General features: G+C 43.3%; 1 protein-coding gene across 2 annotated transcripts in view; it reads right to left on the reverse strand.

Annotated features, from left to right (window-relative positions):
• Window positions 1–8,063: 8,063 nt before the first annotated feature.
• Window positions 8,064–14,343, reverse strand: part of PM20D1 (peptidase M20 domain containing 1) — a 30,405-nt gene continuing 24,125 nt past the window's right edge. The window contains exons 12-13 of one of the 2 annotated variants that reach the window (XM_077157582.1): window positions 12,601–12,700; window positions 8,064–11,195 (exon numbers count right to left, since the gene is read on the reverse strand). In XM_077157582.1, the coding sequence (XP_077013697.1) occupies window positions 11,072–11,195; window positions 12,601–12,700 (224 nt within the window). In that variant the 3' untranslated portion in view covers window positions 8,064–11,071. The remainder of the gene's footprint in view (window positions 11,196–12,600; window positions 12,701–14,343) is intronic. The other variant, XM_077157583.1, reaches the window with a different exon arrangement.

Consider the following 14,343-nt stretch of genomic DNA (forward strand, 5'->3'; position numbering starts at 1 on the left):
TCCTTCTGAGCTACACACACACACACACACAATCAAGGACACACACGGCGTAATACCTTTGGGCAAGGGTGAGGTTGACAAATACATAAACACAAGGCTGCTCCCCCGCCCCCATCCAATATACCTAGGATTATTCCAGCTCAGCTGCTGAGGGGTTTGTATCATCAAGGGGCCTATAAGTTTCATAAAGACCTAGTAGAGGGAATGTCAGTTTCTTACTAGAACCCCAGATTTGGCTTGAACCCTGGATCTCTTTGCCTGGAGATAAGAAGTAGCTGCTAGATCAGGAGACTTTGGACCTGGTCTGAAAAGATCAGGTTTGTGAGTGGGAGGTAGGGGATTGGTGGGAAATTAAGGCTGATGTATCTGGGAACATTTCATTATCAGGCTGGAGTCAATTTCTGTCCTGCTCCATTCAAACCCCCCATCCATTTAATCTTGTCACAGCCCACCCTAGCCCAGCCACCTATTTGTAAAATTTTTATTTCTTTCCTACCCCCTTCCCTCCTTTCATTTGTTACCCACCTGAAAACAGTTCCCTTCTCCTGAGGTTATATATATTTTAAATGACATATGAGAAAGTGCACAGAGCTTAAGTGTACAGATCAACAAATCATGAAGCAGTGAATATATCTATGAAACCACCACCCAGATCAAGAATTAAATCATTATTAAATAGATATTTGCTTTTGTACTTGAAAAAAAAGAATTAAATTATTACAGGTATCCCAGAAGCCCCCTTCTTATCTCCTCTGCTACTCTACCCTCCTTTCCAAAAGGTAACCTCTATCTAACACTATAGACTGGTTTTATCTGCTTTAAAACTTTGTATAAAGGAACCTTAGAACAGGCATTATTTTGTGCCTGGCTTCTTTTACTCAATATTATGTTTGTGAAACTCATCCATAACATTTTGGTAGCAGTGGCCCATTCATTTTAATTGCTGTACAGTATGTCATTAAATGAATATATCACAGTTTATCCATTATTCTGTTGATGAACATTTGGGTTGTTCCAAGTTTAGGGCTATTGTAAATAATGCTGCTATGAACATTCTTGCCCATGTCTTTTGGTGCACTTACGTCCCTATTTCTCTTATATATATACCTAGGAACAGAATTATTGGGTCATAGGGTAGGCATACATTTAGTTTTAGTAAGGGCTATTAAATAATTGTACAAAACAGCCATATTAATTTACACTCCTATGAGCAGTGTCTGCAGTTCCAATTACTCCACGTCCTCATCAACACTTGATATTGTCAATCTTTTTAATTTTAGCCATTCTGGAGGGGTTGTAGTAATTTCTCATTGTGGTTTAAATTTACATTTCCATGATAATCAATGAATTTGACACCTTTTCAAATAAATATTTTCGAATATTTATTTGCCATTTGGATATCTGTTCAAGTATTTTGTCCATTTTCTGATTAGATTTTCTGTCTTGCAGTTGTAGGTTTACCAAAAAAAAAACCATTCAGAAAATACAGAGTTCCCATATACCGTCCTCTCTCTGCTCCCAGTTTTCTTTATTATTAACATTTTGCATTAGTGTGGTACATTTGTTACATTTGATGAATAATGTTATTGTAATTATATTAATTAAAATTTAGGCCCTCTTTGTGTTGTACAGTTCTATGAGTTTTAATTTTTGTGTGTGGTAACATATATACAACATAAAATTTCCATTCTAATCACTTTCAATTATACAATTCAGTGGTGTATAGGACTTCTTTATATAATTCAGTTATGAGTCCTTTGTTGGTTATAGGTATTGCAAATATGTTTATGAGTATAGAACCCAAAAGATCTCAGTTTGTGTGTTTTCCAAAGCCGCAGGGCCACTGGGACAAAATTATAAATTTTATGCTCTTTTAATCCCTAGAGTAGTCTCAGTTCTGGCACATAGTAGGTGTGCAATAAATATGTTGAATGAATGAATGAATAAATGAATGAGACTCTTTCAAGTAGTTTGTCCTATGTTGTGCAGTTCCCTACAGGTAAACACCAAGAGGGGCTGGGAGAAGTAGATGTCCTTCTTCTTCAAGTTGTGGTCCTGAAAAGGGGAAGACTCTAGCCCTTCCCTACTGAAAGAGCAGAAGTCGCTACAGTCTGTGAAGATAGAAGCACTGATGCAGGGGTCAGAGGTCACAGATGAAAAGACAGAAACTTACAACAGGAAGCAACCAACAGATGCCTCAGAAGGAGAGACTCAACTGGGGAGTGGTAGGGCTAGTGGTGATAAGGAGACAGCGAGGGTTCTGGGCATCATTATGGACCTCTGCATGACAAGAACTTCCACAGGTCACATAGGCCCTCCTTCTGCCTTAAGAATGTCCACTTTTAAAGCTTGTTAGCTGAGAGAGCTCTCCTATACTTAAAAATAATTTTCTCCTCTCCAAAGGAAGTCCCTAAGACTTTAGTTATGAGGTTTTGTTCCTACTTCCCCATTGGGGAACTCCTCTACAGATCTGTCTTTAACTTCTTCAAGGCCTATAATGTCCTTCCTGGAAACGGAAGACCTTTAAGTCACTGCCAACCTCTTCTTCTCCGGGAAGTCTTTCACAGGCCTGTGATACTCTACAGCACTTTTCTATCACTGTCTTCCTCTTCCATGCCCTTTCTTCCTCCTTCAGCTACAGGCCTGAGACCAGGTCAGGTCAGAAGTACCGTTATTATGGGAGAGCGAGATCCTCCCCCTATACGACAACCTAATAAGCTCATAGCATCCACTCCCCAGGTCCTCCAGTAAAACAATGTGGCATTGACCCAGAGGCCAGTAGTAGCTCCAGGATTTCTATACAGGATAAACTTAGGGGAAATAGTCTAGTTGGAGAGGTGCTAGGTGACTTGTCACATGTCTTGGTGTCCAGGCTATTCAAAGAAATAGCACATAGCGGATTGATTTAAACAACAGGAATTCATTGGCTTACACTTTTGAGGTGAAGAGAAGTCCAAAATTGAGGCATCAGCAAGTCAATGCTTTCTCCCTGGAGACTAGTATTCTGGGCTGGCTGCTGGCAATCCTCCATCCTCGGCTTTTCTATCACATGCAAAGCACATGGGGATGGCTTCTCCTTTCTTCTCTCTGGACTTTCAGCTTCTTCCTGTGACTTTCTCTCTCTGTCTGAATTTCATTCTGCTGAAAAGGACTCTAGTCATCCAGATGAAAGCCCAGTCTGATTCAACTGTCCCACACATAGGTGAAGAACCCCCTTCAGAAGACTAATTACATTGGGCCCACATCCACCAGCAAGCAGGCCAGACCAGAGCATGTCTGAACTTGGGTACATAATTCAATCCATCACATCTTGAAAATGTGTTTATATAGCAAGCACAGAGTTTTCACTAAGAATTGAGTTATCTGGTGGAGGAGGGAGGCTTTTGGTAGGAGTTGGTAATCACTGTCAGGGCCCATGGATTAGCCTGTGACGGAAGAGCCTCTGTGGCACAGCCTACTAAAGTTTTGCTTAAGTTCTCCTAATACGTCTTTCATTTCCCTCTATCCTCAGGTCCTCCAGGCCCCATGGCCCTCCTTCAGGGCAGCTGCTATCTAGCAATGGCTTCTCCATGAACTACCTGGATACCCATCCTGAAATATCATAACATTCCAGGGTGCCATAGATCCTGGACCCCAAAACCAGCATGGCATAGTCATAAAGCTGACCTGATATGGCTGGAAACTTTTCTGCTTTTTGTTTCTACTGAGGGAGGGTGCCCCCTCCCATTTTTCCCCTTGTTATAACCCCTCCCCTGCTATCTCTCTTCCAGAGGTCAACTTCTTTCCTGCTGCCCAGAGCTGAGGTGACATCCTCTTCCGGCTTCATTCACTGCTAGGAGGATGTCGTGATGGGGGGTGGAATGGGGAAGTGTGGCCACCTGCGCTCAGAGCTAGTTGCTCTCCCCATCCCCTTTGCTTCTCTTCAACCGAGCTTCCCTTTCCCCAAACCTCCTGGATGCGCACTCTAAGATTCCTCTAAGCAAGATGGTTCCAGATATTTGGAGCTGCGTTTCTGAAATTACTGAGTGGAGCTGGGAACGCTTAGCAGCAAGCAAAATAGTTTGGTAAACTATAACTGGGAAGTATAACAAAGAAGTAATCTTTGAGAGGCAGTGCTGTACAGTGGGATGTGCCGTAGCTTTGAAATCTGGATTTGAATCTATGCTTAGCCACATATTGCAAGTTCCTTAATATCTCTGAGTCATATCTGTAAAATGGAGACACTATTTGCTTTCTCAGAGATGTTGAGAGGATCAACAATATTATGGTACTTGGAACATTTCCCACACAGTAGGATTGCTATGATTTCAGTCTCACCAAAGAAAAAGAACCACAGTAGGGATTAGGCATCTGAAGGGGGCATCTCAGGCTTTCTCTGTATCTTCCACAAAAGTCTAGACTTTCCAGAATTTGAGGGCACTCCTGAGTGGAAGCATGGTATTCCTACAGAAGCACTGTATTCCTATACTGTAACATTCCTACAGTGGGTCACAAGCCAAGGATGTGACCTTTATCTTAGAGAGGCAGGATACAAGAAGATTGTATCTTGCACACCACATTATCTTGTTTCAAACTATCCTCTGTGTTTATTGTCCTTTGGTTATCCCTTGGACCAGGCTTTCCTAAACTGGCCTGATGATAGGAATCACCTGTGGGCCCTTCTTTTAAAATATAGATTTCCAGGCCTCTCTCCTGGAAATTTCTGTTTCCAAAGGTCTGGTGCAGGGCCAGGAAATCCACCCTTTCAATAAATGCCCTAGACGACTCCCATGATTCAAACAATTTGGGGAAGAATACTCTAACCTGGTGGTTCTCAGCCCTGGCTGCATATTAGAACCTTCTGAGGAGACTTAACAAAAATATACCTTTGTATTGTATACCTGAAGTGGTCAAAAGGGGGATTTTACATTGTATATAGGTCATTACAATAACATTTAAAAAAAGTTATGTAACCATCATATAAATGCCTCAAAAGGAGCCTAATAGAATTGACTTCATGAAGGAGTCCATGCAAGGAGCTGCTGAACTAATGATGGATGCTGAGCTAACCTGTGAAGGAAGATAGGTGATAACCAGGTAATGGTCGGGGTGGAGTGAGGAGGGCAGGGCATTCGAGGTAGAGGGACCAGTATGACAAAGACTCTTTTATGGGAGGGAACCTAGGGATTTCAATGAATTCAAGACCAGTGTGGCTGTAGCACATACAATAATGGGCATGAAGCACATGAAGATTCTAGAATAAGCCAGATCGAGACCATAGAGGGCCTCCTGGGCCATACTAGGCATTTTAGTCTTTATCCTAAGGGCAGTGAGGAGCCATTGAAGCAAGAAAGTGATGCATGTCCTATCCTCAAGTTGTATATTTAAGTTTCCTCAAATACTTTCTTAGATAGAGACATGAAAAATAAAAATAAAATACGTACATTCTCAATTCAAATATACACACAGACACGTACCTTTGTCAGAGGAAGAAACACTGAACTTTGTTTGGGAAGGCTCAGGATGTCCTCAAAGACGTGGAGAGGCTTTAATCAAACTTACTTTGTGGTTTTACCTGACAGACCACGGAAGAAAATGATTCTAGCTAGAAGGAACAGAGTAAAATGGCAGACAGATAAAGAAGAATGTGGTATCTTCAGGCAACAGCAGGTTATTCAATATGTGGCTGGATGCATGTTGAGAAATGTAAGGTGAAAGATGAACTGCTAGTAGTGTTAGTATCACAAAAGGCTTTGATGAAATGATGAGTTACAGAGTTCGACTTCTATATATTGACTTATTGCTATATGTGTTGGTTTTAGTTTTCCCAGCTAGACTGCAAGGTCCTTGAGCACAGAACCTTTATATTTTTAAATTTATATTTACATTTTTAAAAATGCCTTATATGTAACAGGGAGGCACTGCCTCTGTTTTCAGGGAACTGCCTGAAAATGTAGAGCTGTGTTCCAGTAGTCATGTTTTGTGAAGATGATTGTATACTGATATAGCTTTTGCAATGTGACTGTGTGATTGTGGAAACCTTGTGTCTGATGCTTCTCTTATCTACCTTATGGACAGATGAATAAAACATATGGATTAAAAATGGATAAATAATAGGGGGAACAAATGTTAAAATAAAGTTAGTAGATTGAAAAAAAAAGCCTTATACATTTCTGTGATGTTTGCTGATACTTTCTAATTTAGACTTAAAAATTTGGCTCTTCTTCCGCTATCAGATCCTAGTTATCTCATCCACTCTCATAGTGTCAATTGTGCTCTGTTGATGACTCCCAAATATCTTTATTCTAGGCATTTCTTCTGATCTCCAGATATGGATGACTTAGCACCTCCAACATGTTACATCCAAAATGGAGATGATCATCTCCTAGATATCTGCTCCTTTTTCAGTCTCTCCCAGCTCAGTAGAGTCCCCTCTCATTTGCTCAAGCACAGTGCCTGGAAGTCATTTATGACTCCTTCTGCTACTTTTCTCCACCCCCTACCTCCACCAACCATTAATCACCAAATGTCACCCATTGATTCAACTTTAAATAACTCTTTAATCCACCTACTTTTCTCCAATCCCCTGAGTTCATTTTCAGTTGTTACATTGTAACAATCTACTTTAGGGAGTAATTATTAGGATTAAATAAGTTACTATTTATAAATCATAGAGCCTGGCATAGAAAAACAGTGTATAAGTGTTAGAAAGAAGGAATGAAAGGAAGGGAGGGAGGGAGGGAGGGAGGGAGGAAGGAAGGAAAGAAGGAAGGAAAGAAGGAAGGCGGGGTGGAAACAACCTCTTAACTATTCTTCCTTTCCCATTATCCTTAAGTCAAGTCTAAAATCCCTATCCTGGCCACCAAGGCCCAAATCGGCCCCCTTTCAGTTTCCCAAAGGCATCTGGCTCTCATTTACCTTAGATTCTTTGTATACCCCATTCTTTTTGTCTGGCACAGTTTTCCCCCAACTTTTCCTGAGTTAACTCCTACTCGACTTTGAAATCTCAGCTTAATCATGACCTCACCACAGCGTCTTTTCTGACTCTCTAGACCAGGCACTGTGGGGTATATAAAAAGACCTTATTGCTTAGACCTGGGCAAAAGAGTCTCCTGCTCTAGGCTCCAAGCTTTAGAAGACACCATATAACGCAACCACAAAAATAACTAAATTTATTGAAAACAGAGGTGCCTCTGTCACTTGGGATTCAGTGCTCAGTGCTAGCACAGAACAACTGGTAACCCTAAACATGCATTCTTGAGACTAATAGATTTCAGTCCCCAGGGAAATACTTCTCTATATCTCTTAATCTGTGCTCTCAGGGGGGGAAAAAGTAACTGAGTCTGAATGCATGGAAGGTTTGTGGGTTGTGTCAATGAATATTGGAGACAGACATGGATTAGGAGTGCAGGGCAGAACTGAGCAGTGGAAGTGCTTACCTAAGAGAAAAGAAAATTAACTTGCTAAATCCTTCCTCTCAGATAGCATGACTGCAATGGATTCTTGCATGACATGTTATTTCCCAGTAATACTGAGTGTCTGTTTCCTTACTTCTCTTTGGGTTCCAATCTCTATTTCTGAGGTGCTCATGGATTAGTGTAGTATTTACAACAATTGAGGAATATTTTGTAGAATTAAGCAATTTATATTACTCTTAAGGTTTCATATTCTTAGGTCTAGATATATTTATTAGAGTTCTCCAGAGAAACAGAACCAACAGGAGAATATATGTATTTATTATATAGAATTGACTCACATGACCTTGGAGGATGGCAAGGCTGAACTCCATAGGGCAGATGGCCACCGCTAGCTAGAAACTCCTATGAAGGTGATACTGAAGCCCTTAGCCCACATTCCTCATGAGAAGCTGGCTGGCCAGAAATTCTGGCAAGAGCCAATGCTGAAGTTGAGGCAGAAATTTTTCTTCCTACTCTGAAATGCTCAATTCTGACTTTTAAGACCACCAACTGATTAGTCAAGGAGAATCCCCACACTGCTGAAGGCAATCTCTTTTGTTTGTTGTAGTTCCAGTCAACTGAATGGAAAATACAATCAACTGATCTTATAGATACAAATCCTATCTATGAAAAACCCTCACAGTAACAAGCTGGCCAATGCTGACCATACAACTGGACATTATAACCTAGTGGAGTTGATACATGAAACAAACCATCAGAAGTATGAAATATGATCCTGATTCTTTTTATTGACAACCAGATGGACACTGAACATTAGAATTGCCACGTTTCATTTTATAAAAATAGTTAATAAAATTTCAAAGCATTTTAATAACATATTCAGCTCTTGAGTAGGAGTTCTGTCTTCTTTTAGTATCTCTCCCAGAAGAAAAGAATACCAGTCCAGAGTGGCCTGGGTTCTTGGCAGCCCAGATTCCAAATCATCAAGGACTTCAGCCAAACTTTATTCCTTTCCTTCCCTATTCTTTCCCACCCTAGAGTGTGAGATGTGAGTAAGGAGCTTAAGTCTCTGACTGGAGTTAGGGTGTGCCTGTGATTATCTGCTGGAGTTCTCTCAAGGTGGATCTGGGGAGTGGTAGATGGATGGGGGCAGGGGTGAAGGAAAATCCTGGATCTATTGTCCGTTCCTGCCAGAATCTCTGGGCTCGTGTTGTCCTGGCTGGGCCAGCAGTTTGAGTCGTTTTCTCCAGAGACTTGAGGGCTTGCAGGGCTGGAAAGTTTGTGTTTTCACATCCAGAATTTGCAGCAGTCCCTCTCAAGGGCCTCCCTTCCCTCCTCAGGGTTCTGGATGACTATGCTTTATGGGGCTGGATGGGGACAGGGGTCCTTTGCTCATTCTTCTCCTAGTTAATCCACAGATCATTAGAGACCTTGCTGTTCCCAATCTCAGAGAATAAGAGAGAAGAGCTGAACCCTGAAACTGGGGCTAGGTCTGGGAGGAATGCTGACAGACAGGGGAAGAGGTGTGAATAGGGAGAGGTCATCCAGGAGAACACAGAGCCTGAGCTAAGAACTAAATTCAACAGAACAACAACCTTTGTTCTTTGGATATCTCTGGATCAGAGTGAATGAGCCACACTGCACAGGTTCTTTAAGCAGGAAGCATGAATGCAATTGAAAAAGCACTGGACTAGGGGATTTTAACCTGTATTTGAATTCTGGTGCTGCCTCTAAAGAACTCTGTGATCTTGGGCAAATGACTTCGCTGAGCTTCAGTTCACCTTCAGTATTATTACCACAGGCTTTGAATTCTAATAGATTGAGCCCTAATATCTGCAAGACCTTGGACAAATTATTTAACCTCTGAGTCTCAGTCACCTCATTTGTAGCACAGAGGCAATACCTTAGAGCAGTTGTGAGGATTGAATAGGATAATTGATATGAAGTAGATTCTATTAATAATTTAGGATCTTAGTATAATAGTGAGTTTGGGGCCAGGCTACATGGATTTGAGTCAGCTGCCCCCAGCAGAGGAGGCGCCAGTCCCCATCTGTAAAAGGGGGAACAGTATCTTCTTTACAGGGTTCCTGTGGAGCTCTGCTGAGGTAAGGTATATGAAAGTGTTTTCGCAGCTCTGTACAAATGTGAAGGATTATTTTTGTTCTTTAGCTCACCCTCTAACAAAGGCTGAATAAGTACTGAACTGGCAGAAAAAAAAAAAGAAAGGGAGGGTGAGGGAAGGAATGAGAATCTTAGGGGGAGTAGCAAAAGAGCTTGAATAATCCACAACTGTTTCTCTCACACTTTCCATTAAGCTCTGAGGGGCAGCTCAAAGCCACAGGAGTGAGGTGAGGGATGGTGGCGGTGTGTGTGTGTGTGTGTGTGTGTGTGTGTGTGTGTTTGAGGATAAGGAACCCATTGCTGTCAAACCCCAGGAAAGCGCGGACGGTTTTCTTCCTTGTCTGGACAGGAAGAAAAGAGGGAGTCTTTCAAGTCCCAGCCCCCCTCTGTCTCCCTCCATGACCCCAACTACCTCATGATTCACGAGCCTTGAGCCAAGAAATGCTGCCTTTCAATGCCCCCCACCTGGCAGCCACTGCGCAGATTTAAATATGCTCAGAGCTGGACTCCAGAGGGGAAAGACTAAGCCATACCCCAAGAGAGGACAGCTTGCCCTTCTTCATCCCTCAGCAGCCAGGGGAGAGTCCCTCAAATCAGTCTCCCCCACCACCACCACCTCAGCGTACCCTCCACTATCCTTCCATCAGTCTCAACCTGGACATGATGCCAAGGCCAGGGCCCTTGTCGGGCCAGGCTCCCCTGAGAGGCTGGGTCATCTAGTGCCTTTTCCTCGGGAGCTTACCCCACAGGATGTGCCAGGGAAATGTTTCCACAAATCAGTGCCTCCTGGGGGCGGGACAGCAGCAGCAGGTGGCAGGAACAGAGCAGGGGAGGGAACAAAGCCTAAGGAGTCTTTGGGAGGAGCCCAAGGACAAAGTCTCTTTCTTCCAGTCTCCCACCTTGGGAGCCAGGAAGTTAGAGACTTCTCCAAAGGTCCCTGCCTCAGCCTCACCCCTCAGTGACCCTTGGGACTGCATAGATTATTTTATTTGACTAATTGTTGTGGCAATTATGGTAACATCACAGTCTGACTAAGTCCTGCTCCAGATGTACAATAAATTAGTGGGTGGGGGAAGGGACCCAGGGCCAGGAGAGAAACGATGATGAGACAGCCAAAAAATCCAAGGAGAGAGGAGAAAAAAAGAGGAAAATAAGTTATTGCAAGAAGAAATATACCATCTTTGGAGGAGGCAGCCCAGCAAGAGGGCCCTAAATTAAACACTCACATCCAGCCTGGTTGAGGTTTTTCAAACCTTCATTTGTTAATTCAGGTCTGGAGGGTGAGGTACTTAAATAACCAGCATAAAACAGACAAGCCAGATACTTCTAAGGTAAGTGGGACATAAATGCCAGTCAGTGGAAGAATGGAAATGCCGGAGGCAAGGAGAAGGCAGACTCCTGTTGACCCTCTCTTACTCCCTGCCCATGGCTTTGGGTAAGCAGGACAAGTGGACGATGTGTTACAACGTGATTGTGGCCACAAGTATCTTCAAGATTGGCTTTTCTTCTCGGATTATGTCCAATTTTGTCCTAACCCATCTGGTTCCTTGATTTTACAGTTCATGCCAGTGAGGAACCTGCAACTGGAATGTGTCTGCATTCTGGATGAATTCAAAGATGAATTTCACCTGGGTCTCGTAGGCTTGCACTGAGATTTTCTCATTGATTCCGTGGATGCTGAGGGAACCAGAGATGATGTATATTGGGGAGAGGAAGAGAGGACCAACTGCTGTAACACAGCAGAGCTTTCCCCTCCCTTTTTCCCATCTCCCAATCTAGCATCCCCTGAAGCCACTGGCCTTTTGACCTTCCAGGGAAAGGTGGGAGAGGCTATTTGTAAAAAGTAAGGTTTTATATGACACGCCTTTTAAGGACCCATGCTCATGGCTGAGAGCAGTGGGGTAGATTATGAAATAAACCCCTGGGGGGTTCAAAATTATCTCCAGATTTGAAATCCATTCCATAATTCCCCCACTGGGAGATCCATCTTCGTAATTATCTTTCTCTTAGGCCAGGGTCCCTAGCTAGACTTATTTCTAAGCCAGCTCCCTATCTCCCAACTCCCCCCCCACCACTGTCCCCATATGGGCAGGCACCGGGAATTGAACCCGGGTCCTTGGGCATGGCAGGCAAGCACTCTTACCTGCTGAGCCACCGTGGCCTGCCCTATCCCCAAACTTTTAAGAGGTATGAGAAGGTAGGAAAGACAACTGCTCAGGATACCCATCCACCCCTCTGCTCACTTAGCAACTTACTATCAGATTTCATGCCCACCATCCTGCCTCCCCACAACAACAAAAATAACCAAACAACATATGTAATCTCACAGATGAAAGGAAATAAAGAATAACTACCCGCTTCCTGTTAAAAAAAAAACACCAAACATGAAAGCTGTTCTTAAACTCATATTCAAATATTTTCATTGTGTTGGCAATTGACTATGGTGGGGAAAATAGGTCTGGATGTGATAAGGAGCAGAAAGGCAAATGGAAATCACCTTCTCAGTGATTTCCAAATGCCCTGGATTCCCAAAGTGTATTTCCTCTGAGAATTGAAGCATATGCTCACTTTTGACGTTGTGTGTGTTTGCATTTCACTGTGTGTATATGAGAGCTCTGAAGAGTCTCCCCATTTTGTAGATGGAGAAAATGAGGTGCAGAGGGTAAGTATGCTACCAATGGAAGAAAGAACTGGGATCAGCCCTCAAGGATCCTAATTCCACGATGTTCTTTTTTTGGGGGGTGGGGGATGCATGGGCCGGGAACCGAACCCGGGTCTCCCACATGCAAGGTGAGCATTCCATTGCTGAACTACCCTTGCACCCTCTACCAGGTTCTTACCAATCATCTGATTATCTCCATTCCTGAAAAAAAAAAATGGAGGAAATTGCCACAAAATCTGGGGAGTGGCAAGACTGGCAATGACAATGGTTGGCAGCTAGATTCTGCAATGGCTCCATTTTAGTTTGTGCAAACTGTGGCTTTCCCTCATCCTGTGGACTGTCAGGAGAATGAGGTGGGAAAGGGGGCAGGTCAGATGTGTCTCCTCTTATTCCACTGCTGCTCAAGCACATTCCACTCACCTACTGAAGCCTTGAGGCTGCAGATAAAGGGGATTGAATCGATAGATGCCAGTCGAAAGGTTTGTAAAGTGCCGGCTGTCTGTGTTGCCAATACAAGTGCCTAGAAGGGGAAGACAAGAAGGATGAGGGTTTATGTGAAGAACCAAGCCATGGAACTGGCTGGAGACGGGCTGGTTGGAAAATTGGACTCCAGGGTCACTACAAGGCAATGCCTGGTCTGCCTTGAGAGCCCATGGCTGTAAATTTTTGTCCTCCTGGCTACCCTTCTCAAAGCTTCACTAAAACACCATTTCAGCCAGAAAGATTGAACCCCCTCCCAAGGGCAGCAATGAGATATCCCTTGAATGGTCCAAAGCTAAGTTCCCTCTTTCCATGAAGACCAGAGTGACCAAAACCTTCATTTCACACCTATAGCCATGGTTATTTGCTATTTTAAAAACCAAAAGTCCAGATATCATTCCTTTATTGCTTGGTCTTTATTCTCCATAACCCAAGGTCATCCTCTGGGGAGCTTTATTGCTGTAAGTGCAATCCTCTTGAAGTAGAACACTATTTCCTGCTATTCTCATCCTTTAGATGTCTTCCAAGAGTCAAATCTCAGGAATGGAAAGTCCCAGGATACTCTCTCTCCAGTCTCCCACTCCCTAGTTGGCAGCAGATCACCCCACTCCTCAGCTGGGGTTGGGACTTGTTCCCAATAGCAGCGATCTTGGGAAAAGACATCTTAGGGCATTAATTTAAGTCTGGTTGTAAGATGTGAGATGGTCATTTGTGTTTTGTTCTATTTCGCTCTCCTCATTTTTTTTTTTTTTAACATGAGTGGGCACCGAGAATCGAACCCGGGTCCTCCAGCACGGCAAGCAAGAATTCTGCCACTGAGCCACCATGGCCTGCTCCCCTCTCCTCACTTTAAACAGGTAGCCAGACCCTTTACAATGATTTGCTTTGGGGATTTCTGTCAATTAATTTCTGCCTGTCTTTTTTCCATAAAAGCCTAACTCTGTTGATGGGAATAGGGCAGGTGCCCCAGAAGGGAAGGAGTAAGATAAACAGCCTCTGAGGGTCAAAAGAGGAGAACATGGAGACTGCGAGGGCCAGGGTCCCTGGATGGTAGGGACCCAGGTCCTGCTCTGTGGCAGAACTCTGAGAACGTAGCAGGACTTCAGAGGGAATGGCCACCTGATATGCTCAGGGGGATGGGACCTTATATCTAGAGTCAAATATCCCACTCCCCAAACAGTTAGACGAAAGATCCAACCTGAAGCGAACTTGTGCCTAGGACACAGATGTCTTGAAGGACTGATGGCCACTGGCTGATAGACTTTCTGACACTATGTTATTGCATAAGACCCTGGGGACTTGATTCAAGGAGGTGGTGCCAGGAGGCCTCAAAAATGTCTGAGATTGACGTTCCTGAGGCGTGGGGGCTCACATCAGGTTTAAGTTGATTTAAAAAAAAAAAAGAAAAAGAAAAAGGACTACACATATTTGAGTTTATGAATGCAAATTTTTACTGTAAGCTCTTTAAGGGCCCATGCTGAGTACAGGATAAATAAGAGCTCAGCATACGTCTGGGGGAATCAATGATTAAATTTAGATTACAGGATAGCAGGCCTGAACACCAGTGCATCTCCTACTCACACCACAGACCAGAGATTTTCAAACTGTAGTCAGCCACCATCTGAGTCAGAATTCCCAGGGTATTTGTTAAAACAAACAAATAAAAAAACAAAAAACAAAACA

Source organism: Tamandua tetradactyla, chromosome 4 (genome assembly GCF_023851605.1).
Source record: "Tamandua tetradactyla isolate mTamTet1 chromosome 4, mTamTet1.pri, whole genome shotgun sequence".
In the NCBI taxonomy this organism is placed as follows: Eukaryota; Metazoa; Chordata; class Mammalia; order Pilosa; family Myrmecophagidae; genus Tamandua; species Tamandua tetradactyla.